This window comes from Corvus kubaryi, unplaced genomic scaffold (assembly GCF_017639235.1).
Source record: "Corvus kubaryi isolate FWS band 111438036 unplaced genomic scaffold, C.kubaryi_AGA036_p1.0 37353, whole genome shotgun sequence".
Taxonomy (NCBI): Eukaryota; Metazoa; Chordata; class Aves; order Passeriformes; family Corvidae; genus Corvus; species Corvus kubaryi.
In genome coordinates this window covers 3,894,423-3,920,379 of record NW_024581115.1, presented here as the reverse complement: position 1 = coordinate 3,920,379, position 25,957 = coordinate 3,894,423, and the positions used below count along the sequence as shown (strand labels likewise).

Sequence of the window (25,957 nt, the reverse complement as noted above, 5' to 3'; positions counted from 1 at the left end):
AGAGGAAGAAAACTGAATTTTCTTACATCATCTGTAGGGTTTGTGTAGGGGCTAACACACTTGACTTGGCAAGAAAGAGGGATTTAATCAATAAAAGACAGGCTGCCTTCTTTTTTCATCTTTATTAAGGAAAATTTCAATCAAAATTTTAGATACTTCAAAAATAGTGATTTAAGGTCTCTTAAACTTAGCTGTGTCAAGGAAGAAAGTCAAGTGGTGGTTCTCAGGGTACTGCAAATATTTATTTTAGAGTTAGAATTAATCCTCCCCTTGGATACCAGTTCTTCCTACCTGAAGAGGCAGGTGCTACTGAAAATAGGGACTCTTTGTTCTTCTTGTTTCTTTGGTCAGTCCAGATACATGAGTGTTTTGCCAGGAATGCTCCTGCGTGGCAGCTGAGTCAGGGTACCCCAGCACATGCACTCATGGGCCTGCAGCCAGGCAGGGCTAATGAACTTTGTGCTAATGCCCTCTCCCCCCATCTGCCATAGGTGAGATGCTTAGCTCCAGATTCAGAGACTACTTCTGACTTCTTCAGGTTGTGCATTACGGAAGGACCAGTATAAGCCAAGTGTTCCCCTTCCTTAACTACCCTTTCAAACAAACAACAAACCTACTTCCCAGAGCTGTTTTCGGTGATGACACCTGAGGCAGGAATGGACAGCCCACAGTTACACACTGACTCACAGTCTTCAAGTGTTTCCTTGCTCAGTGACTTTGCTGTTTGCCACAGCAAACCCACTTCCTAATTTACTTTTAACATATTTGTTCCAAATAGTAGTCCAAGGACCAGTGTGTGGCTGGTCTCGGAGCTGCTGTCAGGATGTGCTGTTTCCCCTCTGCTCCTGCCTCTCGTTGAAGTATTTCCTCTGCTCCTGTATGGCTTGTTCCAGCAGGGGCACATTCATCCCTTCCACGCAGGTCAATATCCGTGCTTTCACCACAGGACTGGAAGTTTCTGGAGAAAGGAAAACAGACAGAGCAGCTTGGAGGCAGAGAGTTCCCTCAGGCAACATACGACTCCAGCTGGGCAAATAACCATAGCCTGAGAACTTCCAGGAGGCTGGACTGGCCACATGCTGCCACTGATGTGAGCAGCAGGACCAGCTTAATTCAGTGATGTGCTTTCCCTCTGCTCTGATGGCTACAAAATGCTGGTGACTGACACTGCACTCCCCTTGCACTGGCGAACAGTGCCAGTGCCTGCCATGCAGCATCTGTCTCTGTCGTGGCGGGATGCACTTTGGTTTTCCCTGTCTGAAAAGCAGCAGTGATGGGTCTGAGCTCATTTCTGAATGCCCCTGTGCAGACAAGAGGGCTTAGAAGAGGCTCAAAGCTGGCTACAACCACCAGTTCATTGGTAGCATTCAAGTGGTAACATGGAGCTGCACAGAAGGGGCCATGGCAGGTGACATAGCCTTGGTGACACAGCCTTAGTGACACAGCCACCATCTCAGTCTGCTCTCCTTCCACCCCTGCAAAATGGGGCAAACTCACTCCTAAGCTAGGATGACCAAAATAACAACTTCTAAAGCAATTTTGCAGCAGTGGCTTAGCAGGTCACTCTCTAGAGGCCATGTGCAGTGTGGCTTTCCACATGCCAGTGAGGACTTCTATGGCATGAATGCAAATGCTTTTTATCAGGTATGGCCAAGATAACAAAGAATTTGCTTCACCATCCCATGGCCCAGCTCAGATCAACTCCCCACAAAGCACCAAGCAGCTGGAATGCAGGGCACCCCAGGAAAAGACAACAGGGTGACCCGCATGACAGAGCCTTCCTCACGCGTCTGAGGGCAGGGATAATAATTAGAGCCTTTCAAGGATGGCAAAGACCAACCCAGCCACTTGCAATGAGGTATTGCTGCAATCTGCCACATTTGGGGTGGAGGCGGTCGGTGTGGCAGCTGGCAGTGATGCCAGGCTTTTTAGCACAGGTTTCTCAAGCCCAACAATGCTGCTGAAGTACTTCTTGTTTCTAAAAAAATCTGTGCCAGAGGACCAGATTTTCACCAATGGTGGCTCTTCTGATGGTGAGCAGGGACAGAGAGGCTGCTCCTACCTTGAATCACTCGCTCGTGTGACTGAAGGAGCTGCATGAGATGAACTGGCTTGGCCCAGGCTGCCCTCAGTGACTAAGGGAGCTCTGAAGGAGCTGATGTACCATGAAGAGCAGCAAAGGGCACCGGCTCCTGGAGCATTTACCTTTCCTGTGTTCAGCCTCTCCCAGGACCATGAAGAAAGATCCCACTTGGGCTTGGAATGGCTCCACAAACTTGGTGTCAACACAGACTTGGTACTGAGCCGAGTTGTGCTGAGTGGTGAGAATGGCTTCAGATCGGGCCAGGTCGTAGCAGCATAACCTGGGAATGATCAGTTTGGGAAGCTCAGCTGTGCAGAAATCCAATTACAAACCAAGGGGGGGGTGCTCAGCCAGTGAAGGAAAGGCCTGGCCTGCAAGGAGAGCCGGGTACCCTTCTCACCTGCCAAATGTCCTCAGTGTCGTCCCCTCGGGGACTGAGCTGTTGATCTCCCATGGGAAGTAATAGACACCAGCACTTGGCAGCATCTCGCACAACAGCTGGCCTGCAGTAAAGCAAAAGGTCTGACTCCATGCTTCTCCAGTACCTGATCCAAATTATAAGTGACACTGCCCTTCAACTCCGTCCTTGCCCAGGTTCCACCATCCAGGAGGCTGCAAGAATTTCACAGCTTCCCCGCTGAATCCTATTTGCAGCTCAGTGCATGTGCCAAGCCCAGGGCATCCTGGCACAAAGAGGAGCTGCCTAGTCCCACACAACCCACAGCATGAAATACAGGCAGCCCACCAGGTCCTCTGGGTCTCCCTCAGGCTATGGATGAGTTGAGAAAGGTTAAGGAAGGAAGGAAATTGGTGACTGAGAAGTTCAGACAGTGTGAGGGACTGAGATGCAGGGATAGCTTCAGCTGCTGGGGTGACAGGGGACTACTATGCAGCAAGATTTAAGGAATGATCCTGAGCCTGTCGTCTTACTGCAGCATAAGAAATTCTGATAGTGTGTGATCCTGCAGCTGGAGAACAATAAATTGCATCCAAGCCAGCCTGGTTTCATCAGAAGTCTGGTAGGGTTTAGCAGACAGCGATGAACGAGCAGGATTAATTCCAAGACAAGGCTCAGGTGGGACCTCCTGGGAGCTCCTGTGGTGGAGCAGGGCTGGCACAGGCAAGTCAGGCACACCACAGAGCACACAGAAAGGCAGGAATGCAAAGCAGCTCCAGAAAGGTCCTAATCCTGCCTAGTCAATGTCATAGCCAGGCTCCTGGCTGTGCCCTAAAGTGGTTCCTTTTGGCCTTGTTTTCCCTCTGATCTCCCTTGCAGGCTGCCTGTGTTTGGAGAGTTTCCATGCTCCATTTACTGCTTTTCTCTTTTTTTTTCCTCACTGTGGGAGACCCCAAGAGCCGCACAACAGCCCAGGCAGGGACTCCTGCCACTCAGAAAGTGGGTCCATTGCAGGGCGTTCAAGGACCCCCCATACTGACTAGGCAGCAGTGGGGACACTGAGCTGACACACGCCGTGGCTTTAATGCTTGGCGTCCCTTGCCCACCCCACGCATTGCTCACGGGGTTGCAACCTTGCAAAATGCCCCACAGAGGACTCCGTGGGAGGCTGTCGAAACCAGGGCAATGCTGGCTTACCCCGTCCCTGCACGTGCCTCTCTCTGTGCCTGCTGCCCCACAGCCCCATGCCAGGCTGTGGACACCCACAGCGGGCTGAAAAACCCCTCTGGCAGGGTCCCAACGTGGGCTCCGTAGGTGGAGACCCACCTCCCCGCTCCCTACAGCTCCGTGCATTCCCGCCGCACCTAGCATTTAAAAAGCAAGGACACTTCTGCACCTCCAGAACGGCAAAGGCTGTCCTGTATCGCTCGGGTTTTGCTCCTGAATCACGCTGTGCAGCAAGGTGGCTCAGCCAAGGATGCAAGACGCTCGGTGTGCATTTAATGCACTTTCTAACGAATAGAATCATTTAGGCTGTAGAAGCCATACCCCAATCGCCATACACGCTGTACCCACCCAGTGTGCTATATAATGCGCGCTCCACCCCCACTGCAGGACCTCGCAGGGAGATTTCTGGCAGGCCCAGCCCCAAGCGCAATCCTTCATACGCAGATCAAGAGCACTACCCAACACCGCACTTAGCGCGTGCACAGACGCAGCCCGCTAACGGCATGTAACGAGCTGTTTATTTAATTAGCTACTCCGTGCCGACGCCACACGTGCCGGGCGCTCTCGCAGCGCCGCTCCATGCCCATCGCAGCGCGATTTAAAGCACCGCTCCCAGCACGACTGAACGCGCCGCTCACCGCTCCTGCTCCGCCTCACGGGGGAAGGGCGGGCACGGCCGCGGGACCCACGTGGTCAGGACCCACGTGGCGTCGCGGGAGTGACGTCACAGGGGGGCGGTGCCGGCGCAGCGGGATCGGGATCGGGATCGGGATCGGGATCGGGCAGAGCCGCCGCCGCGATGGCGATGAACAAGGACCTGCAGAGGGAGCGCGCCGGCGCCACCTTCCAGCCCGAGCTGCTCACCCACATCCTGGACGGCGGCCCTGAGCGCACCCGCCGCCGCAAGGAGATCGGTGAGGGAGGGCCCGGGCCATGGGGACGGGGAGAGACAGCCCCCGTCAGGGCTCGGAGGAGGAGAAGGATATGCGGGGGTGGGGAGGGGAGAGGCTGCGTGATGAGGGGGATCCAAGGGGCAATCTCCGGGGAGAGAGAGAGCGGGAAGCAGGGCGGGGGGAGCGGGGTGGGGAGCCCCGGGGAAGGTGAGGAACGAGCGAGTTGTGAGGGGGTCGTGGGGCGGGAGGGGTGTGGAGGAGCTTTTGTGGAGAGGAGAAAGCTGTCAGGAGAGGGTTGGCAGGTGGAGGGTCAGCGTAAAGTAAAGGGGTCTTGCCTCATGGGTTAGAGAGGAACAGGAGCAGCGTTACGTCCCTGGTCCTCCTCTTCTCCCCTTCCCAGAAAAGGATTTAGGGTGGCCCTGACAGAGCAGTGTCCTTTCAGTTCTCTGTTTCCCCTTCCTCCAGAGGGTCAGAGGCAGCTTCCCATGGGCATTTCTCATGGGCTCTGTCCCCTCCTTTTTCCCTCCTAGCCCGCTCTTGCCCAAGAGTACAAATGTCACCTGTTTGTCACCCGGCACGACCGTGGTTATCAGAGATTAATGAACTACTTCCAGTCTCTTCCCTGGGCTGGGACTGTCAGAGGCCGGTGTTGTGTAACTTCTGTGCCGAAGGGGGGGGACACAGAGTCTGTGATCTCTGGTCACCCTGTTTTCCAGTTGGCATAGTGGTAATAATAACTTTGCCCTTCTGCAGGACTTGCGTGGGGATCAGAGTTCACGAGGCTGCCTGAGCCTCAGGCTGTTGGTGAGGAGCCTGCAGGTTTTACATCAGTGAACTGCCCTCCTGCCAAGTCCAGAGTGCTTTGAACTGAAAATGGGGTTTATGTGTGGAATGAGAGTGCCAGGAGTTGAGCTCTCAAAGAGCTTTGACTTCTTTCTCATTTTGTTAACTTCTAATTTTATTTTCAATTTTCTTATACCTCTACCTTGAGCTCCAGCAGGTAAAACGCTGGGTTGTTGCTCACCCCCTGCTGAAGTTTGTGGAAGCTGAGCTTGTTTTCCTCTTCTGTTCTATCCCCAGAGGCCTTAGTTCTTAATGACCCTGACTTCCAGCACGAGGATTTGAACTTCCTGTCCCGTAGCCAGCGCTATGAGCAAGCCATCAGGAAGAGCTCCTTGATGGTGATGAAGCTAAGGGAATATGGAATTGCAGATCCTGATGAGATCTACTGGTTTAAAAGGTACCTAAAAAGATCCAGAGTTTGCTTCTTGTATGTATTTCAATCACCACCAAGGACGTTAGAGTTGTGCTTTTTTTCCTATGCTTGTTGTCTAAAGGAAGCTCAAGACTTGTATAAAAGCCCACTCAAGTCTGCTTCAGTGAATTTCAGATGAAACCCTGAATTCCTGAGTGTTGTGTTTTCCTAGGGTTTTTTTTTAACAGAAATGCAACATTAGCAGTTACACCCTGTTCACTATATGTGGTGCAGAAACTGAAAAACTGAACTTGAACTTAGGTCTTTTTTTTTTCCAAAAGGAATAAAAAAATTATACTCATTATTTGAATCTGAATAGATCTGATGAGTTTGCAGCTTCTGATGAAATCTCCTAAAGCTGATGACTTCACTTTGCACTTAGACCCAATAAAGTCACATTGCAGAAATACTTGAAAATGTTCTAAGATGCCTTATAAGTTCTTATCATTGTCTGTTCTGTGTCCCTCCTCTAAGTTCCTGGTGCTACAGAGGTTCTCTTTGACCCTGAGGCTTTTTGTTGCATCTGACCTTTGCTAGTACCACCCTTGGATCAAGTTAATGAAAATAAGACTATCTTTACATCTGAGCTCTCATTCCTTCCAGAAGGAATTAGAGCTTAGTTCCTGATTTTGATGTATTTCTCCCCCTAATTCTGCTAAACTCAATCTGATTTAACCAAACAGAAACTGGTAACAGAGAAATTACACAGACCTAGAAATCTGTTGTAATCCCATGGATATATCCTCTGACACATTAAATAATGAACCACAAGCCCCCTCTGACTGGTTTTGTAGAAAAGCTGTTATGGGCCTCAGGGCATGACCATTGGCACTAGGAAATTGAAATAATCTTGTCCACTGTGGTTTTGCTTTCAGAGAAACTGGTCTGCACTGACCTGTGTCATGAAATTTCTCGTGGAAGTAACATAAATAATTTGAAAACTGTCATTGCTGGGCAGTGATAACAGGGAACAAGTTCAGTGACAGTATTGGATTATTCAGGTGCTGCACAGCCAAAGTTAATAATTTTTTTCCTACACAAGGTTTATTGAAAATGATGGGGAAGTTTCTTCATTTATTTATTTATTTCTAAGGAGAAAATTCAGCAAAGTCTATCCAGTCTATCAGGTGGAAAATTTTAACAAATTTTCTGTCTTTTTGTAGCATTAATGACAATATTATATGAAAATAGACTTTCCTGAAGTAGTCAAATGAGAGATTCTAGTTTTGTCTTTCCATAAACTTACTTTGGAGTCAGCAATTCTTAAGTGGATGAAAGTGTAAAATTTCATACAGGTACCAAATAGTACCTCTATACCCAATGTGGTATGTATGGTCAGGTGGGACTAGTCAGAAGTCACAGTCCAAAACCAACTGAAACAATGAAAAAGACTTACTTTTTTTCAAGGTAAAATCTAATTGCAGCCATTCAGGATTTCCAAATACAATTGCAATTACTGTGGACTGACTGTATTTGCCATTTTTTATTTATTTTATATACCATATTTATTCTGTAATAACATGTAACAGAATGAAGCCCAGTGCATAAACTTCTTGCCTACAGGTGAGGTGTGTTTGCTCTAAGAGCTGTACACTGTTAATATTCTGATTTGATTTCTTTACCATAATGTCTGGTGTTGGCAAGGGAGGATGTGGGCTTGCTGCTGCTTAAAAAATGGAAGAAATTAAAGGATTATTTTTTCATCCTTTGATTTCATTTGCATTTTAGCATCTCTCCACACTTTCCCACCTGTTGAGTGTCAGATTTTCTTTTAGATTTGGTGAACCTGCACCCAACTGACAAAATTATGTTTATTTCTATCCCATATCCATGCTAATTGGTGCTAACTGGAAGGGACTTCATTAGTGTAAAAACTGACCTGGAGAAATTGTGTTTGGGCTTACTCATTTTTCCAAACTGAAGACTGAACGGATACGGTGTTGCAACATGCCTCAGATTAAGTTTATGAAATAGATTGAAGTCCTTGATTTGGATGTCATTGTATTTATTGTGATTGACCTTTCTATTTATGGAAGCTTAAGAAATTTTGTCAGTTATCCCCAAATGGCAGGGACAGATTTATATATGCAATTTTGAAGAATTTTGAGTTATTTTCCTGTAGCTTTCCTAAACTGCCAGAACATCACTAGGTAGCTTTGCACATGACTCACCAACTTTATAGTTTGATTTATGAGTAGGTGAGGAGAAATGCTGCTTCCTTCACTGCCCTGAAGAAACACTTAAACAGTTGCTGCTGCTGTGACATGTCTAAGTGAATGCTCCTCCTTCCTGTTTCCAAAGGGTTTTGTTGGACTGCAAACAATAAGAGGATCTGTTAAATATACTTCAATTGCTTCTCATATAGTATTTCTTCTATGTTCACACTGCAGTTGCTGGTGTGACTGTAGCTTTGAAGGCCACCAGCCTAACAGTGCCAATATTTCAGATTTCTTTTGCAGTCTAACTGCAGCAAAATGTAAGTCAGCATGAAAAATGGGAAACGTTTCTGGTGTAGTGCTCCAGTGCTCTTGGAAGAGAGCAAGCTGCTCAGTTTTAATTCACTTTCAAGTTTAATTAACCTTCATTGAGGAAAATGGGGTTAAACAAAGAAGAGAAAAACAAACTGGGTCAGAGAAGAAGGAAGATCTGAGAGCTGCTGGTCACCAGGTGATTCCTGTGTTCATGAGCACTGCACAAATGTGCACTTTCCCTGTTGGAATTTGTTCTTATGTCTTTAAATTAGGACCTGGAGCAGCTTTGAGCAAATCAAAGCAGAAAAACTCTACTGTGGGCCCTACTTGCCACTGCTTAATTAATGTGGAGTGGATGAGTCTGGCTTGGTCTTACTTTGATACAGCTGGAATAGGAGTTTATTGCCATAGCAGTTGTGAGCTCTGAAGCCCAGTTAGCACAGCTCAGACACAGCTCCTGCTCCTTCTCCACTGGGATGACCCATTCGTGCTCATCCTTGAGAGGGTTACTTCAAGAACTGCACAAAGCAGGAAAGTTTGCACACAGACTTTCATTTAAAGTAAATGCCCCTGTTGTGTGAGCCAGTTCTGCAGCCTGAGAATGGCTTTGCAGTTGTTCCCATAGCTTTGGAGCCTCTGAACACACAGACTTTGTTTCTGTTGTCCTCTGTGCACTGAGCAACAGTGACTCACCTGTCACATACGTGCCTTCTACTGTGTGGGTGGCACTGGCTGCTGATCTGTAATGCCAAAGCACATATTACTACACAGCCTTTTCCCATAAGTGGATTTGGAGCTGCAGCCTCATTGTGACACTGGTGGTTGTAGCAAGGCTGACCTCAGAGCAGCTGGTGATTGATCAGATGGTCACTGCCACCATCAGTCTTGATGGAGCAGAGTATTTGAACAGTTACTGCAGCCTTTGGAGAACAACCAGTCCAGGTGCTGGGAGCGTTGAAATTCTGATGGGAAGCAGTAAGTTCAGAGAAAGAAAAAGAAGGGAAGAAAACCTGTTGTTCCTCCTTTCACAGCTGGTACCTCTTCTGTTTGCCCTGTGTCTTGAGGAAAACAGGATTCTCTCTCATTGTCATTCAAGTTGTTAAAAGGCACGTTAAGGAAATCCTCAGTCTTCAGTGTGGAGTATGCAGAGATGAACGGTTTTTGCTGTAATTTAACTTTCAGCTTAGTTAATGCAAGAAGCTGTTCAAATGCTGCACAATTAGTTACTGACACAGCATAACCTTCTGACACAGGGGTGTTAAAGCATCCACTTGCAAAATGTCTGCTGTCTTACCCCTGTGGCAGAAGGTGGTAGTTAAGCATGAGATATCTGCCACTTGTGATTAAACTTACTCACAGGCAGTGAAAGTCGCTGGCCTGACCTTTGAGAAGATTCCTGGGATTTTTTCTTGGAGCATTACCTTCAAAGAAGCAGTGTCTGACCTGATTTTCCTGACAGCAAAGCATGAGCTGCACCTTTTTCTCAAGTTCTTTCAGTGACTGCTGAAAATACGCAAAGAGCCATTCAAGCTCTTCTCAAGCTGCCCTCAAACTTTGTGTTCCAAAGTCAGTACTCATTTTCTCCCCGTAGATTTGTCCTTTTGGGGCCTGAGGAGTAGGTGCACAATAATTGTGCTGCAGGCAGTGAGGAAGTAAAGGGTGCTGCTGTTGCTGTATAGGTCCTGGGCTAAAAGAATAACCCACTTAGGAAACCACAAGAATGTTGAAAAGTATTCTGTCTTGCACTTTTAAGCCCTTGGTCACCCTGTAAGCATCAGCTTTGTGAACATGTGCTGCTGTAGGCAATAGAATATTTTTTGGTGACGGAACTGTCTGCCTCCATTCCAGGAACTTGAGACGCTGTAGCTGCACTCATACCACCTTAAAGCACAGCTAATACATTCAGCACCAGCATTAGATTACTTGATTACAATAGTTTTGGTCCTGGAAAAATCCATGGCTCATTTTGTCTTGTTCATTTTAAACAGGGAACATGCAGTTCAGTGGTGCTTTGCCTCTCACTCTAAGGCTGGTTTTCACAGTCTGTATCAGACCTGCTGTTGAATTATCAATTATTTACTCTCTGCATGGTGCAAAAGGCCAGTCACAAATGCTGCTGTAATTGACAAACCACATGCAGAGCATCCCCTATGGTATTTATGCAGAGGGCTCATTTTTCCTCCTCTATCTTAGAGTTTAGATGGAATAAGCATTTGTGTACAGTAGATTGAAGATGAAGAAACTGTTCAAGCTGCAGAAGGGAAGATGTTTTAATTGAGAATGTACTTTGCCTGCCATTGTGGCTACTAGGTGATTAGAGTTTTCTTTCATGAAATAACTTCTGTTTTGGTGAAACACGCCTAAAATGTCTGATTTTTTCTTTCCATTCCCTCCAGCACTAGACTGTAATGGTAATTTTAATTGAAGGTGTGTTCCAGATCTCACAACTGATAGAAGCAGCTGCAGGTGATACAGAGCTGTTCTGAAAAGAACTCAGTCACCAAAGAAACCTTTTCCTTTTTAATACATATTGGTTCTACTTAATAATGCCCTAGTTGTAGGCTACCAGCAGCAGTGGGATTTAGTCCCACAAAGCCTGAGAGATGGGGAAGAAAATAATTTGATTTTCATGTCCTTAGTTTTAAGTTCCTCATGAACCTTTGTAGAATAACATTTTTTCCAGTTACATAGCAACAGCAAGATTCATGGGGTGAAGATGCCTGGAAGAAACATCTATTTCCCCATTAGCATTGCTTCTGATGCCTCCACATTTGGAGGTTGCTTGTGGACAAAAAAAAAAAAAAAGGTTGAAAAAGGCAAAAATATTATTTGTCTTATGCTCCAGTTGGAGAAAAGCCTTTCAGGTTCACAGTAACAGTAAGACTGAGATCCAGATCCCTCTATTTCTCTCCTGTAGAACATGCTTGGGCAATTTTCCTGAACCTTTGGGTCTCCACTTCAGCATGTTTCACAAAACCATAGAGACCCAAACGACTGATGCTCAGAAGGAGAAGTGGCTGCCCCTGGTCTGTGGAGTCAAGATAATTGGCACCTACGCCCAAACCGAAATGGGACATGGTTAGTTCCCTTCAGGGATCAATGGGTAACCTCTTTTCTCTAACTCCAGTGGGTAAATTGATGATGTTCCCTGGGTCAGTCTAAAGGGGGAAAGGTAAAATTCCTCAGTTAATGATTGATGTCTGTAGCCAGACAGCTGCCTCCTTTCACATCCTGACAATCCCAGGATTTCTTTTGGTCTTTTCCAGAATGCACCTCTTAGCTGATCTCTGCGTTGGTACTTGTTACCTTTGTTTTAAAATGAGGAGGTTGTTCTAAGCCCTGAGAGTCTGAATTTCACTTGAACCAGTTGGAACATGTCAGTGAACAGTACTGTGGGTTTTATTTCTGCCTAATTTTGGGACATGTATGCCAGAGCCCTTAGTGCATAGCTAGCCTGCAGGAACAGGTCAGGAGCATCCCTTTAGGAGCAGTGGAGCACGGTGAGATTGTGAGTTTTGGGTTGAAAGTCAGGTATGCTTTGCCCCAGGCACTTTTCTTCCAGATGCTGCTGCACTGCAGCTGTACAACTTCATGGAAAGGTCTTGGTTACAAAGAAGAAAAACATCTTATGCCTGCTGTTGTTGAAAGCAACTTTCACTGCTTTAAGTGGAAAAACATTTAATGCATCCAAAAACAGTCTTTTAGCCCAGAACCTGGAATTATGGCTGTTAAATACCAGCAAGAATAGTTTACAGACAAGGACTCCAGTGTTTGTGCTGGCATCTGAACTGGGAAAGCCTGAGGTGTACAAGTCTGGACACTGCTGGATGGCAGTGCCAGCTGCCTGGTTGTTCAGTTACAGCTGCTGAAACATTTGTAGAAGACTCAATGGAAGAAATCCTGTCCTCTTTCCTGTTCAACAAACCCAGCTCAACACCAGAAGCTGAGAGATAACTGGATGGCAACAAACAGTGCCTGCTGGCCTTGTTTGCTTTCTCACACCAGCTGCTTTAAATCAGTCACATCCCCACTGCAGTGATTTGTTTTACTTCTAATTTCACATTAGAAAATTGCACTTTCTTGCCTGGTGATGGTTGATTTCCTTATGGTTCTCATGTTGTTTCATGGTTAAATTGGTATTTTGACACTGCGTTAGAGCTAATACAGTAAAGCAGATATACTTTCTATGCTGAATAATTAAAATGCCAGAATTTGGGGTTCCTGCTGTGTTGAGTATCTGATACTTCATCAGTGAAGCTGCTGCAGTAATTGTCACTGAGCTGTTCTTGGGGAACTTTAATTGTATAATTGTTTAATTTAATCCTGATGTTTAAAATGTGGTAATGAAGAAACAGATCTCTGGATTATTGAATTGAACCTTAGCCTGGATGGGTAGTTACTCAGTTTTATCTTGGTGACTATGGGTGTATTGATTTTAACCTGTTCCATAGTGAAGAAATCTCTCTCTCAAAAAAAAAAAAAAAAAAAAGAAAAAAATCAAAGAAAGAAAAAACACAAATAGCACAGGGCTGAAAAAGAAACAAGGAGCGGTGAAAAAGTGAAAATATTGTGCTGTTTCTGTCTGGTTTATAACTACTGCTAGTAAATAAGAATTTTTTTTTTCACTCTTTGACTGTCAGCTGTGTACTTCACTCGTACTGAACTCACTTAAAATCTGGTGTTCCTGGTAACCCGCTAGTCCCTGCTGGGTTTGGTCACTGTGCAGTCAAAAAGCTTAGAAAACCTTGCTGCTGGGTTTTTTAGATAGTTGAATTTATTTATAGGAGTCTGATAATATCAAAAACCAGTTCTTGGGAAGCCCTAGGGACAGAACTAGTTCATATTAATGTGTGTTTGGAGAACACAAGGGTGCATTGTTCCCACTTTGCTAAGAATGTCAGATGAGCTTGAGCCATGCTCAGACCTCTGCTCTTTCCATAATGCAGATCATTTATATATATATATTCCTGTTAAAGTCCAATTAAATTTATTTCATACAAAAATGAGCCAGATGGAGGTGCTGGTCCTCAATCTATCCCCACTATTTTAATACTCAAAGCTGTCAATATTTTAAGATTTAATGATGAATTAATTCTTTATATTGAAAATCTTAATAGACCACTTAATTACCTCACAGTGGTGTTTGACAGAACATGGAGGAAAAAGTAATTCTAATGAAAGATGTTTAATTGGAGATAATTTGTGCTGGTGATTTACATATTGAAAAATGTTGGCTTTCTTGCCAAGTTATTCATGTTCACAACTTTGACTTACACAGAGCACTGTCCTTTTAAGAAAGTTCTTTAAAATAGCAGAAATTGAAGGGAGTTGATTTGAAATGCCATGTACACTAATTGTGTCTGATCTTTAATTTCAAAAAACTAGAGTAAATAGTGCAGCCAGTTAGGATTTGCCTTTTTTAAAAAAAAAGGAAGTTCATTGTAAACCTAGCTCCTTTAGCTGGATAAATTGGGACTTCTACCAGGTTCTACCTTCAAAACATGGCAAAAAAAAAAAAAAAATTTAAAAAAAAGATGGACTTCCTTTATTTGGTTGCAAGCACACTGTGTTCAGCCACATCACATCTCCAACAAAGTGACATTCTCAGCTGACTGCCTCAGCCCTTTGAACTTAGGGATGCTCTGATGTTCAAACCAGAGGGAAGGTTTGGATTCATCTTTTTTTTTTTTAATCAATCATAGTGCATCGAAAATAGGGGAATGTTGCAGATGCACTTTATGTATGATTACAGAGGAAGTCATTGCAGCATGTTTATTTCAAAGTGTGTGCCATTTCTTATTACTCAGGCCTGAGGAAAGGACAGTGCTCTGGCTCTCTAAAATACACTTGCTGAATTCTGATTGACACATGAATCATTTTTTTTTTCTTTTTGTCTCTTCCTGAATCTCCACCATGAATCCTCATGCTTGCTTCCCTCCCATAACATTCCCTTCACACTCCCATCCCATGACAATTCTTCACAGCTTTGTTCACCGCGGACGGCCTGAACCTCTGGACCTTCATCTGGGCATGTTCCTCCCCACCCTTCTCACCCAGGCCACCCCAGAGCAGCAGGATCGCTTCTTCATGCCTGCCTGGAACCTGGAGATCATTGGCACTTATGCCCAGACTGAAATGGGCCATGGTACAGTACATTCAATAAATGCTCTTTCTAAGAATGGCTTTGTGTACAGAGGATTCCCATGCCTGAGAAGAACAGTGTGTGTGTATCTCACAGTTTTACACGTGCAGCTGTGGTTGTAGGGAAAAGTGGACAGCCTCTGGAAGGGTTATTAGAACGTTATGCCATGTGCTGCTTCCCTCTCTTCCTCCTAAGGGGGGGTTTGATGTCTGTAGCTCTATGAATGAGCACCTGGGTGCTCCTCGTGCCATTCAAACCAGTGTCATTATTGCCCGTCACTGGTGCTGTCAGTTTGGTGGCATCTGTTCATTTTACACTTGCTCTTCTTTCCAGTTTGATTTCTGCTTTGCTTTAATTAACCTTCAGTGTGAAGGCAAAAGGACAGAGCTTTGAGGTGTTGAAAGAGATGCCAAAAAATTAAGAGTTGCTGATCTTGGGTCAGAGAACATGCGGATGACTTGGTTCCAGTGCTCGTGGTCTGTAGGGAGCTTTATTCCCCTTGGTTCATTCCCATGTGTTCTTTTTAACTGACCATGAAATGTGTCAGGTTTTTTGAGTTCTCTGTCTCAAGCTGACTTTGTTTTTTGTTGCTATTCCTTTGCTTTCAAGCTTTGAAATGGATTTTGATAACTCCAGCAGTATTGTGATTGCAACACTTTTAACTGAAGTTTCAAGGGGAGGGTATTATGCCTTGGGGAACTTTAATTTTGGTCATCTGAGAGTTGAGGATGAGAATTATTTTCTAAAAATGAGCAGGGTTCACCTTTGTGCTGAAGTGAAATGTAGAGATTGTGTGAAGCATAAACTAACTGCAAGTCTAAAGAGAATCTCTTGGAACTAGTGAGGTTTGAAGATCCTTTGCCAGCAAAGTGAGTCTGTGTTGAGCTGCCTGCCAATGGAAGTCTGCCATTACCTCCATGCTTTGGGAACGTGGTTGCTGCAAGGTGATCTCCTTTTTCCTGTTGGAGCTCTTGTCCTGCCCTGGCAGTCCAGACTCTCAGGAGTGTTCACAGCTTGTCTAGTTTAAGCAAGTAGGCCTTGTGACTTTGGGAGATTTAAGGCATTCAGGGGCAATGCCACTGCTCTGAGACAGGTGTGTGAAGTAAAGAGTTTGGGGCAGAAGACAAAGACTGTTCCTGGAATTACCTCCCATCTTTTTGCAGTCTTTTCATCTACCTACATCAGTACCTGGGACACACATGCCATTACCTGCTGTCTTGGAGCTATGGATGGTCTCGTTTGGGAGATCAGCTCCATCAAGTGAGGAGAACGTAGACTTGATGAGGGCATGAAGAGGTGGTGGGCACTGTTTATTTCATCTTGTGGCTGAGAAGTGGATGGTTTTATTTTGCAATTTAATCAGATTGCATTTTAGTGAAATTCAGGTGAGTGTGTTCCTGTGGAACATTTTAAATGAGAAAGGGCTTCTGGTGTGTGATAGCAAAAAGGTGTCAGATTGGAGGTGCTTGGAAAACTAGTCTTAGACCACTGGGGGAAAAAAAAAATCAATGTTTTCTGAGAATTGGCTTCAGGTCCCAGAATGTGGTCTGGCTCTCACTTGTTCTTCCTTAATTGGTTGGTATTTAGCTCTTTATATATATAGCCTAAAAGCAAAGTTAAAATTTAAACATTACTACTGGAGTTCCACTTTCCATTGTTCAGCTCTGTCCTAGTCTGTTTTGTGACTGACTTCCTGCCAAAACAATGTGTTTGCTTGTTTCCAGGGACTCATCTTCGGGGTCTGGAAACTACAGCCACTTATGACCCCTCTACGCAGGAGTTCATCCTCAACAGCCCCACTGTCACCTCCATTAAGTGGTGGCCTGGTGGACGTAAGTGTATCTAAATCTGGAAGATGTATGGAAGAACTCAGGGAGGTGATGCCATGTGTGTTATATCTACAGAGTGATGGCTGGAAGTTGGTCCAAAGAGTGGGCTGAAAACCAGTCGCTCTTGCCACAACAAGCAACAGACTTACCAGAGCATGCTAAACATTCTCTGTGTGCTCTGGACTGTTGCTCAGCATCATTCACGCTGTAGATTTGGTGTAATTTTTGATTGCTTGTATCAAATTATTCATAGTTCCTTCAGCTTCACTGGCAGGTGTGCCAAGGACCTGGTGTTTTACAGTCAAGAAAATTGTGTTGTGCAACTTCCATTGACTCGAACAACACTTTGCCATAGAGCTGTATGATGGGGGTGACAACCAGTGAGGTCAATCTGGTTTTCCAGTGCATGATATGATGAGGTTATCTCAGAGGAAAGACTCTGAGAGTGTCTGACTGTGTTTTTGTGTTGCCTCCTGCTCCTGTTGCAGTTGGGAAGACATCGAACCACGCCATTGTTCTGGCTCAGCTCTACACCCAGGGCCAGTGCAAAGGCCTGCACGCCTTCATTGTCCCCATCCGGCAGCTGGGCACACATGAACCTCTGCCAGGTACAAATTCACACTCAGGGAATAGATTAAATCCGTTTCTCTCTGAATGTATACAGCTGCTGTGTCTTGTTAAAGTCCGTGGCTTATTTCATTAGCTGATTTCGGTAGATCACAGGGCTTAAATGAGTCTTTCTAATGACTGAACTACTACTAAATCATCTTTTCCTTTCACTTCAATGTGAAGTTTAGTTTGGGATTTGATTCTGCCCCTGTGAAGTTTAGTTTGGGATTTGGTTCTGCCCCAGTGTCTCCCAGCTGTGCATTCCCCAAGCAGCACATCCTGCTTTCTGAAAGGGGAAGAAGAGCTTTCATCACTCTTTAGCTGGAAGTGAGCTGCATGAACTTTAGAGACAGCTCCCACCATGAGTGGATAGTAGGGTTGCATGGAAATTGTGGAGATTCCCACGTTTTGATGTCCAGTTGTTGTGGTTTAACCCGTCAGGAAACTAAACACACAGAGCCATTCCCTCCACACAGAAGGATGGGGAAAAGAACTGTGAAAAAGGTAAAACTTGTAGGCTGAGATAAAGACAATTTAATAGGACAGAAAAGAAAGGGAAATTAATAATAATGATAATAATAATAATAATAATAGAATGTGCAGAGCAAGTGATCACTGTGTGATTGCTCAGCACCAGCTGACTGATGCCCAGCCAGCCCCTGAGCTGTCATGCCCGCAGCTGACTTCACCCAGTTTTACTGTTCAGCATGATGCCACATGGTGGAGAATATCCCTTTTTCCAGCTGGGATCAGCTGTCCTGGCTCTGTCCCCTGCCAGCTTCTTGTGTCCCCCCAGCCTCCTCACTGGTGGGGAGTGTAGAAATTGAGAAGTCCTTCACTTGGTGTAAGTGCTACTCAGCAACAACTGAACCATCAGTGTGTTACCAACAGTTCTTGTGCTAAATCCAAACCACAGCACTGTACCAGCCACTGGGAAGATAATTCACTCTATCCCAGCCAAAACCAGGACACCACTTTTCCATCAAAGAGGTTAAGGTCCCTGTTAACTCTTACTCATAACACTGCCAGGACTTACTAGAAAACTAAACAATCTCCTTACTGGAGAAGGCTTGAACCTCTTGTGTGGTATTTAGTTCCTGTTTTTTAATGCAAGTGGCTTTGTCTGTGGCAGGTATTACAGTGGGTGACATTGGCCCCAAATTTGGCTATGATGAAATGGATAATGGCTACCTGAAAATGGACAACTACCGAATTCCTCGGGAAAACATGCTGATGAAATATGCCCAGGTAAAGCAGTGAGTTTCAGCATCTGCTGTTAGAAATGGACACACTGAATGCTCTTGTGAGGGTGAGTGCTGCACCAAAAGGATTGTGGGTGGCTTGTAAATGCTGCTTGATGAGCTTAGAGTGTGAACATGTAAAAGAGAGGAAACTTCACAGATCAACAGGCTGTACTTTTTTTTAATCTTTCTAATTTTTTTGGTAGGTTGAACCAGATGGCACCTATGTGAAACCAGTCAGTGACAAGCTGACCTATGGGACCATGGTGTTCATCCGTTCCTTCATCGTGGGTGACTCTGCTCGCTCGCTGTCCCGGGCCTGCACCATCGCCATCCGCTACAGCGCCGTCAGACACCAGTCTGAGCTGAAGCCAGGGTGAGTGCAGGGAGACCCAGAGCAGCCCAAAGTGCTGAGGGAAACTTCTCAAGTACTGGGAGGAAGAGGGGCTGTGGTTGATGTTTGCTTTGGCACTTGGTATGGTTTCAAAACACTCTTTGTCCTGGGAAGTGCATAATCTTCCATTCTTGGAATGTCCTCCCCTGCCAGAGGCTTTTGCTGGATGGTCTTAGAGAATCTGGCTTGATATGGATGGAGAATGTACTTAGAGTAGGGATAAATGGGATTTCTGCAGCAGTTTGCTACCACTGACATGCTAGCTCATCTGTGTTTTGCTCTAGGGAACCAGAACCCCAGATCCTGGATTATCAGACCCAACAATACAAACTCTTTCCTCTCCTGGCAACAGCGTACGCCTTCCATTTTGTGGGAGCCTACATAAAGGACACCTACCATCGTATCAGTGGGGACATCAGCAAGGGGGACCTCAGTGAGCTGCCAGAGGTACTGTGTCCTCTGGAAACCAGAGTGTTGGCTGAATTTGTGTGAAGTTTCTTTACAGCATGGAGAGAGAGGCATTGAGCCTTTTTGGCTTTCACTCATGAGATGCCTTCTCCTTCTGTAGTTTCAGAAGCCCCCAAGGCCAGTATGTGCTGGTGACATTTATATGCTCTATTCATTTAGAGCACTTTATAAAAAGCAGGGAGTAATGCACAGTGAGAAAGCTACTGGGAATATATTTTTATTTTAAAAAGGTGCATTTCCAGGAATTATGGAGTATTGTTTGGGAGTTCAGATTGGTCTTGTGCTTGTGCTGTAGCTTCTTAATTGTTCTTCCAAGTGCTTAGGGTAGAACAGGTGTGTTGATCAAAGTATACTGAGGGGTTAGGGCTGTGAGGTGTTAACTTTCTGTTAGTGTTTGTGACAATGGGCAGTTGAAAACAGTCTTGTACATAAAATGTTTACGGGCAGAAGGAGTGGTGTACTTAAAAGAAGTCCTTCCATGTACAAGGGTTTTCATATAAATATTTGACTCAGGAGAGAGTTCCTGCAAGAAAAACAAGACCCTGTGGAACGGTGCAAGAATGGTGTTGACTCTACTTTGTTTTTCTGGGAGTTGCAGTCCTTAACACGTATGTGTGCAAGCTAAGACTGGAAAATAAACCTGGCTTTCCTGTTGCCCCTCAGCTCCACGCCCTGACAGCAGGACTGAAGGCGTTCACCTCCTGGACTGCCAATGCTGGCATTGAGGAGTGTCGGATGGCCTGTGGCGGGCACGGCTACTCCCGCTGCAGTGGCATTCCTGACATCTATGTCACCTTCACCCCATCCTGCACCTACGAGGGGGAGAACACGGTCATGATGCTGCAGACAGCCAGGTATGGTGGGAGCTCTGCACAGGGATGTTCCAGCCTCTCCTTGTGGTCCTTGTGGCTGAAGTTTATACCAAAAGGGTTAATTCGATTTCTGCTGTGTCTGTGTAACTTTTAGCAGAGAAACAAGGCATGCAGAATCTGCTATCCCAGCAAGGACAGCTGGAAGATAAGGGGGAGACATCTGCCTTAGGAATGCAGCTACAGCCAAAACAAGGACTGAGTCTGGGAACTTGGGGAGGGTTTTATGGTAATGAGCAAGTTATAATTTGCATGTAGTGAGTGTATGTAAGCAACACACTTGTAAAAAATCATGTGCACACAAGGAGGAGCTATCCCCCATGCAACCAGGCACCTGTAATAAATGATGCCCTTCTTAACACTAAATTGATGTTAAGGAGTCTTGTTTGGCCAGTTTGCAGTGAAGTTGGTGACAAAGTGATGAGCAGAAGTGACCACGAAACTGGTGTCGTGTTTCTGTCCCCTGCCCCATTTTTGGCAGAAAATAGTGTGCCTTCAACTGTTCTTGCTGGCCTGAGCCTCAGCGAGATGACTTTTGTCCATTCAAACAACTCAGGAGTAAGAGTTGCCATCTGCCGTCTCTATTTTCAGGTTCCTTATGAAAAGCTACACCCAGGTGACCTCTGGCCAGCAGGTCACTGGCATGGTGTCCTACCTGAACGACCTCTCCAGGCAGCGCATCCAGCCCCAGCACGTGGCTGCCAGGACTGTCACCGTGAGGATCAATGACCCTACCAGTTTGGTAGAGGCCTACAAGTCACGTGCTGCCCGGTGAGCTCACACTGACTGGGCTGGGCCCAGGAAAACTGGGTGTTTGGGGAGGTGCTGGTGTTGCATTGCCCTGTTAATGCTGGATTCTCAAGGTGTGGCTGGTGAAGCTTTGATCCGTGTGTTGCTTTCAGGAAGTGACACACTTAGCTGGGTTGGGGTCAGGGTTAAGTGTTTTGAGGTTGCAGGAGGCTGCTCATAGCCTTGTTACTCTGCTCCCCATTCCTTTGGGATGTATCTTTTTCTTATTTATGTGTAAAGTATATTCAAACAAAAATAACAAACTGCTCAGAGATCTCTCTGGAGAGAAACAATCCTGATATTAAAGTTCATTGTGAGGGAAGTGGGAGAGTAGAGCAGACACTTACTTGTGAGTAGGTATTGAAGCACTACATGTGTGCTGTCAGAAGTCCTCTTACCCCTCTGTAGCTGTGTTGTAGCTACAACAGTGATTATTGGTATTTTAGAGGCACAACTTGTCACTCCAGTCAATGTCTTCACTCATGGCACATGAGAAGAATTCTGAGCTCATGTGCCATGACTGACATGTGTATGAATTCAGTGTCTGTCATCCTGTTAATGTGATTATGTAAACTGTTTTTCTTCCTCATATGAACCAGGCTTGTAGAATCTGCAGCGAAGAATTTGCAAGCTGAGCTGAACCACAGGAAGAGCAAGGAGGATGCCTGGAACAGGACTTCTGTTGATCTTGTGCGGGCATCAGAGGTCAGTGGTGTATAAAGAGACGTGCTGTGAGAGCTCCTCATCTTTCTGTGCCCCTGACTGACTTTCTTTGGTTTCTGCAGGCCCACTGTCACTATGTGATAGTGAAGCTGTTCACAGCCAAGCTGGCCGAGGTCAGTGATGCCGCTGTCCGCGCTGTCCTGACGGACCTGTGCCTCCTGTACGCCCTGTTCGGCATCAGCAGGAACACGGGCGATTTCCTGCAGGTTGGTGTCTTTCTCCAGTGCTCCAAATCTCCAAAACCAGGTTCACTGTTTGCAAATGTGCTTTACATGCCAAGCCAAAACACCCAAATGGGTGTTTTAGGTGGAAGTTCTTGGCTGTTGGCTGCCAGAAGGTCATTAGCAGTGCAGGTCTGTTGGAAGGCTCTTGTCAGGTTTCCCTTGTGATAAATGGAAACCAGGCATGTGCCAAGGGTCAGCTGAAATGGTTTCTAGTTGCTGATCAGCTGCTGTGTGCTAAAAACCAAGGAATTAATAAAGGAGATGCAGTTAGATGTACTCCCCAACCTATATCCCTCAAAGGGAATCTCGTGCTCCAAATCCCAACCCTTCCTTCAATGAATGGCTTTAAATTGTCAGGCATTACTTTTCTTGTCTTCATTCTGTCAGTTGGAGAGTGAATTTGTGCAGCAGTGTTTTGTTTGCTCTTCAGGCAGACATGGTATGTTTTGTCTTCCCATTTTCCTCTTTGCTGCTTACTGAAGATTTCCCTGAAGCCGGGCACAATTTAATATCCGTATATGCATGTTCTCCAAGAAAACTTGCTCCTGCAGTACCTTACAGGTACTCACAGAGTCTGCCATCCAAGATTAAATAGCTGGGCAGTACGGTGGGCTGTGCTGGCATCTCCTTTTGCTTCTGCACTGTGGCAAATTGACAATTGAATTACTTAGTGAAGGAAAATAAACCTGGTTTTTTACCAGCTGCTGCAGTTCTGTGTGGGAAAGCTGACCTGTGTGAGACCTTGGGGAAGGGAAGGATTTGTGACTTGTGTAATCCATTTCTTCCTTCTCAAGGCGGGTATCTTGACCAGTGCCCAAGTTACCCAAGTGAACCAACATGTGAAGGAGCTCCTGGCTGTCATTCGTCCCAATGCCGTGGCACTGGTGGACTCCTTTGACTTCCATGATGTCCATCTGGGATCTGTGCTTGGCCGCTACGACGGCAACGTCTACGAGAACATGTTTGAGTGGGCAAAGAAATCCCCACTGAACAAAACACAGGTAAAGAAACCTCTTTTCTTTTCCTCTTTCTCACGTGACCAGAGAAACAACTCAATTTAGGGTTGTTAATTACGCTCCAGAGATCTCACCAGGTAATTGAAGAAGGGTGGAGAAAAGTCACAAGTAGTAATGGACCAAAACTAACAACCTACTTTCAGTTGGCTCTCTGTAGTTACTCTCCCTGTGGGTTCACATGAGCTTCTCAGTTGAGGGAGGAAATGGTGCACTCCACAGAGAAACAACTGAATTATCTCAGTGAATTTAAAAGCAACTACCACTTGCTGTTGATTTTGCTTAGTGAGAGTAGCTGTGGAAGCCTTGCCCATTTTCTGACAAATCCTCCAGTCTTCAGGCAGTAGCAGTGAGTGGAGGAGAAAAGAAATTGCTCCCCTGTAGTACTTAGGTGTCAGATGTTGTGTATCTGACCTGGGATTGGAGCTGCAACTGAGCAAAAATAAACTGAAGTGTCCCTGCTCCATCAGCCAGAATGGTAAATCCTGTCTCCTGGTGCCTTTACTTGCTGAGGGCAGACTGTATCTCCTACAATGGGCTGCCAGAGACTGCAGCTGGAGTTAAATCCCACCACAACTTGCTCAGTGTTCTGTACTTCTGAAGTCAGTGGGGCTTAGGAGCTTCATTACAGCCCCCTTAGGAAACCTGTACCAGTTTTCTTGTAATTAAAATGCCAAACAATTGTATGGATATAAATCTTGCATTCCTGTCGTAATAGAAAAGTAGTGGGCAGGCTGTTTTTTATATTCTCAAGCTTTGTATCATGTAGACTCTGAAACACAGAAGTTACCTGGTTGTTCTTAAATCTCCAAAGTGCCTCTGGGTCAAATTTCCTTAGTATACAAACACACTGAACACACTGCAAGATGTGAGGAGGTAAAACTGTTTCAAAGCTCAAACCTGGCCTTGTAACCAGTGTCTTGTTGTCTTGCAGGTTCATGAATCTTTCCACAAACACCTGAAGCCAATGCAAGCCAAGCTGTGAAGCCTGCAGGTTTTTTAAAATGCACTCTTGTCCTGCCCTGAAAACTGGGTGTTTGCATCCTTCCTTCAGGCACCTAAATCAAGCCTTTGAATCCTGTAGCTGTAGGACAGTGAATAATTGTAGCCTTTCTTTCCTCTTTTATAAACGGAGGAGGTGTTTGGGGAGAGTGCATAGGGATTGATGCCTCTTTTTAAAGTGCAATTATAATGGTAAAATTAACCTTTTAAAAATCTGGGAAAGCTTTATGGATCTATACAAGGATTGCTTTTGTGAAGCTGCTAACTAGAGAGAAGTTCCTGTCAACTGGAAAAGGTGGCAGGACTTTACTACGAGGTAGTTGACAGCCCTCAGGCAGTAGCTTCTGGTGAGCATTTGTATCCTCCCCTCAAAAAAAGCATCAATGTCTTGCTTTTTCATTTTTTTTTTTTAAGATTAGCCCCACTTCTCTCCTTGTATGGCAAATGCTTGTGCTGTGTGAAGCCTCCTGCAGAGCTCTGTGCATGTGGGTCTGCATGTGTTTTCCTGATGGATCTGGGAAGTAAATACCCATCCTTCCCTGGAGCTCTGCTTCAGGCATCTTTCCAGAAGAAATCCTCATGTTTCCTTTGTTTTTCTTCTTTCACTGCCCTGCACAAACTCCTTTTCCCCGTGTGCCATCTCCAGCTCTTGGTTAATAGGAGGTCAAAGGAGAGCATAGTGATGCTGCTCTGAGGATAAAAACCAACTCGTAGTCATCAGCTGGGTGCTGATAACAGATGTTCTGCCCCTCTTTCCACTCTTAGTATTTTCTAGCACTATCTCAAAGCACTTTACAGATGTTACTTATGTTGATTTGGTGGGAAAAAAACCACACGTAGTGGTAAAAACTGCAAATTTGACCTGGAATGATGAAGCCAGTATTGGAGGGCAGGAATCAGTTGACCAACATCCTCAGGTCTTCTGATTTTTCTGGGATGCTGTCCTGGTTTTGAAGGCATTCGTCAAGAAAACGACAATCCCAAGTGAAGTGTCCAGATTTTTTTTTTTTCCTAACCATGCATTTCCAAGGAGCTTTCTCTGATTTGCCTAATTTTGTTTTGATACTGACTTGGGCATTGCATGGTGCTGAGTGAACAGGAATGATTTAGCTTGGAAGAGAACATCCTGCTGCCCAGGGAAATCAGTGCAACAACTACAACCAAGCAAAATCTTTGCTGCTTTTACACACCAGTAACTGTCCAGTAACCATAAAATCTCTTCACACTAAAGAAGGGCAACCCTGAGCTTAAAATCGTAGAAAGCTTCAGCATCAACCCAAATCCTGCAGTTCTGAGGCAACACCTGAGAAGCTGCTTCTCTGCAGCTTTGGTCTCTGTTAGTCTCTAATTTTGAATCAGTTTTCTGGCACTAACAATGGTCAGACACAAGGTTTGGCTCCACGTGCATATCTGAGTAGCTGAACAGAAAGAAATGTTTAATTTTAAATAAACTAATCAAGCTTGCCTTTTGGCTGCCGAGTGTTTCAGGTCCCATGGAAGTTCAGGATGCCAAAGGAGGCTGAGGGCTCGGCCTTCCCTGTGCCCAGTGGAACAGGCTGCTGGCCTGGGGAGGGGGATGGAGGAGAAGGTTGAAAATGTGCTAATGAGAACAGCACTAGCTGTGTACAGATCTAATAAATTACAAAAATGTGTTTTCAGTCAAAATGTCTTTCTTTTCACACACTGCCTTCAGCGGATCTCATGTAAAGTAATGGAGGAAGTAGAATGAAGTATGCAGAAGACCTTAAATTAGCGGGATTTTGGTGTTTTATAGAGTCCGACCTCCTTGGCTTTGCTCTGCAGTGTTGTAGGGCAGCCAGCCCCCTGCCGTGGTGATGCCTGTCCTATCCCACAGCGATCCAGCCTCCCCTGCTGCTCACAGCCACGGGGGAACACAGCTGGCACGGGGCCGAGATGTGCTCGGTGCCACTGCAGCTCAAACACCAGCAAAAGCTGGGCAGTGCCCGCAGCGAGGGTCTGACCGCGGTGCTGGGCAGCAGCAGCAGCTTTAATCCATCCATAGAAGTTGTTTTCCATTGCTTTTGAGAGTAGATGTACTGACAAACACTCTCCTTCCTTGCTGTCGGTGAGGCTTTTGTGCACTTCTTGTGTCATCGTGCCTGCTGCTGCTGGCAATACCGAACGCCACAGCCCGGCGTGATTTGCTGTCTCGGGGGCAGCAGACAGTCCTGCAGCCTCACCCAGCTTCTGGCACCACGATGGTGCCATTTCCACAAGGGCTGAGCCCGTTCTGCTGGCGCCGGAGCAGTCCCAGTGTCCGGCACTGACGCCCGAGAGCGACTCCAGTCCTGGAGCGAGGGTCTGTGA

General features: G+C 45.7%; 2 protein-coding genes across 7 annotated transcripts; one reads left to right on the top strand and one right to left on the bottom strand.

The window, feature by feature from the left end:
• Positions 1-103: 103 nt before the first annotated feature.
• TEN1 (TEN1 subunit of CST complex) lies at positions 104-5,139 on the bottom strand. 4 transcript variants are annotated; one of them, XM_042032591.1, is made up of 4 exons: positions 4,936-5,139; positions 2,484-2,586; positions 2,206-2,363; positions 104-958 (listed from the first exon to the last, which is right to left on the bottom strand). In XM_042032591.1, exons 2-4 carry the CDS (start codon positions 2,567-2,569, stop codon positions 819-821), a joined length of 384 nt encoding a protein of 127 aa, XP_041888525.1. In that variant the 5' UTR covers positions 2,570-2,586; positions 4,936-5,139; the 3' UTR covers positions 104-818. The 4 variants fall into 4 exon arrangements, with proteins under 4 accessions (XP_041888525.1, XP_041888528.1, XP_041888527.1 ...); XM_042032594.1 differs by lacking the exon at positions 4,936-5,139 and adding an exon at positions 4,346-4,409; XM_042032593.1 differs by lacking the exon at positions 4,936-5,139 and adding an exon at positions 3,877-4,339.
• On the top strand, positions 4,433-25,287 carry ACOX1 (acyl-CoA oxidase 1). Of its 3 annotated transcripts, none has more exons than XM_042032587.1 (14): positions 4,433-4,621; positions 5,681-5,840; positions 14,311-14,471; positions 16,193-16,300; positions 16,786-16,905; positions 18,039-18,154; positions 18,354-18,523; positions 18,826-18,988; positions 19,673-19,863; positions 20,470-20,649; positions 21,267-21,372; positions 21,453-21,596; positions 22,409-22,615; positions 23,562-25,287. In XM_042032587.1, the coding sequence occupies exons 1-14, from the start codon at positions 4,507-4,509 to the stop codon at positions 23,610-23,612; spliced, it is 1,992 nt and encodes a 663-aa protein (XP_041888521.1). In that variant the 5' UTR covers positions 4,433-4,506; the 3' UTR covers positions 23,613-25,287. The 3 variants fall into 3 exon arrangements, with proteins under 3 accessions (XP_041888521.1, XP_041888522.1, XP_041888524.1); XM_042032588.1 differs by lacking the exon at positions 14,311-14,471 and adding an exon at positions 11,244-11,404 and having other exon boundaries at positions 4,440-4,621; XM_042032590.1 differs by lacking the exons at positions 4,433-4,621; positions 5,681-5,840 and adding an exon at positions 11,340-11,404.
• The last annotated feature ends 670 nt before the right edge of the window (positions 25,288-25,957 follow it).

Bases quoted from the DNA above. Each gene is read 5' to 3' on its own strand.
- TEN1 (XM_042032591.1), bottom strand. From the start codon at position 2,569: ATGCTGCCAAGTGCTGGTGTCTATTACTTCCCATGGGAGATCAACAGC. The intron at 2,364-2,483 runs GTGAGAAGGGTA...GATCATTCCCAG, and splicing joins ACACTGAGGACATTTGGCAG to GTTATGCTGCTACGACCTGG. The intron at 959-2,205 runs GTAAATGCTCCA...TCCTTTCTCCAG, and splicing joins AGAGGCTGAACACAGGAAAG to AAACTTCCAGTCCTGTGGTG.
- ACOX1 (XM_042032587.1), top strand. From the start codon at position 4,507: ATGGCGATGAACAAGGACCTGCAGAGGGAGCGCGCCGGCGCCACCTTC. The intron at 16,301-16,785 runs GTAAGTGTATCT...CTCCTGTTGCAG, and splicing joins TAAGTGGTGGCCTGGTGGAC to TTGGGAAGACATCGAACCAC. The intron at 16,906-18,038 runs GTACAAATTCAC...TGTCTGTGGCAG, and splicing joins CACACATGAACCTCTGCCAG to GTATTACAGTGGGTGACATT.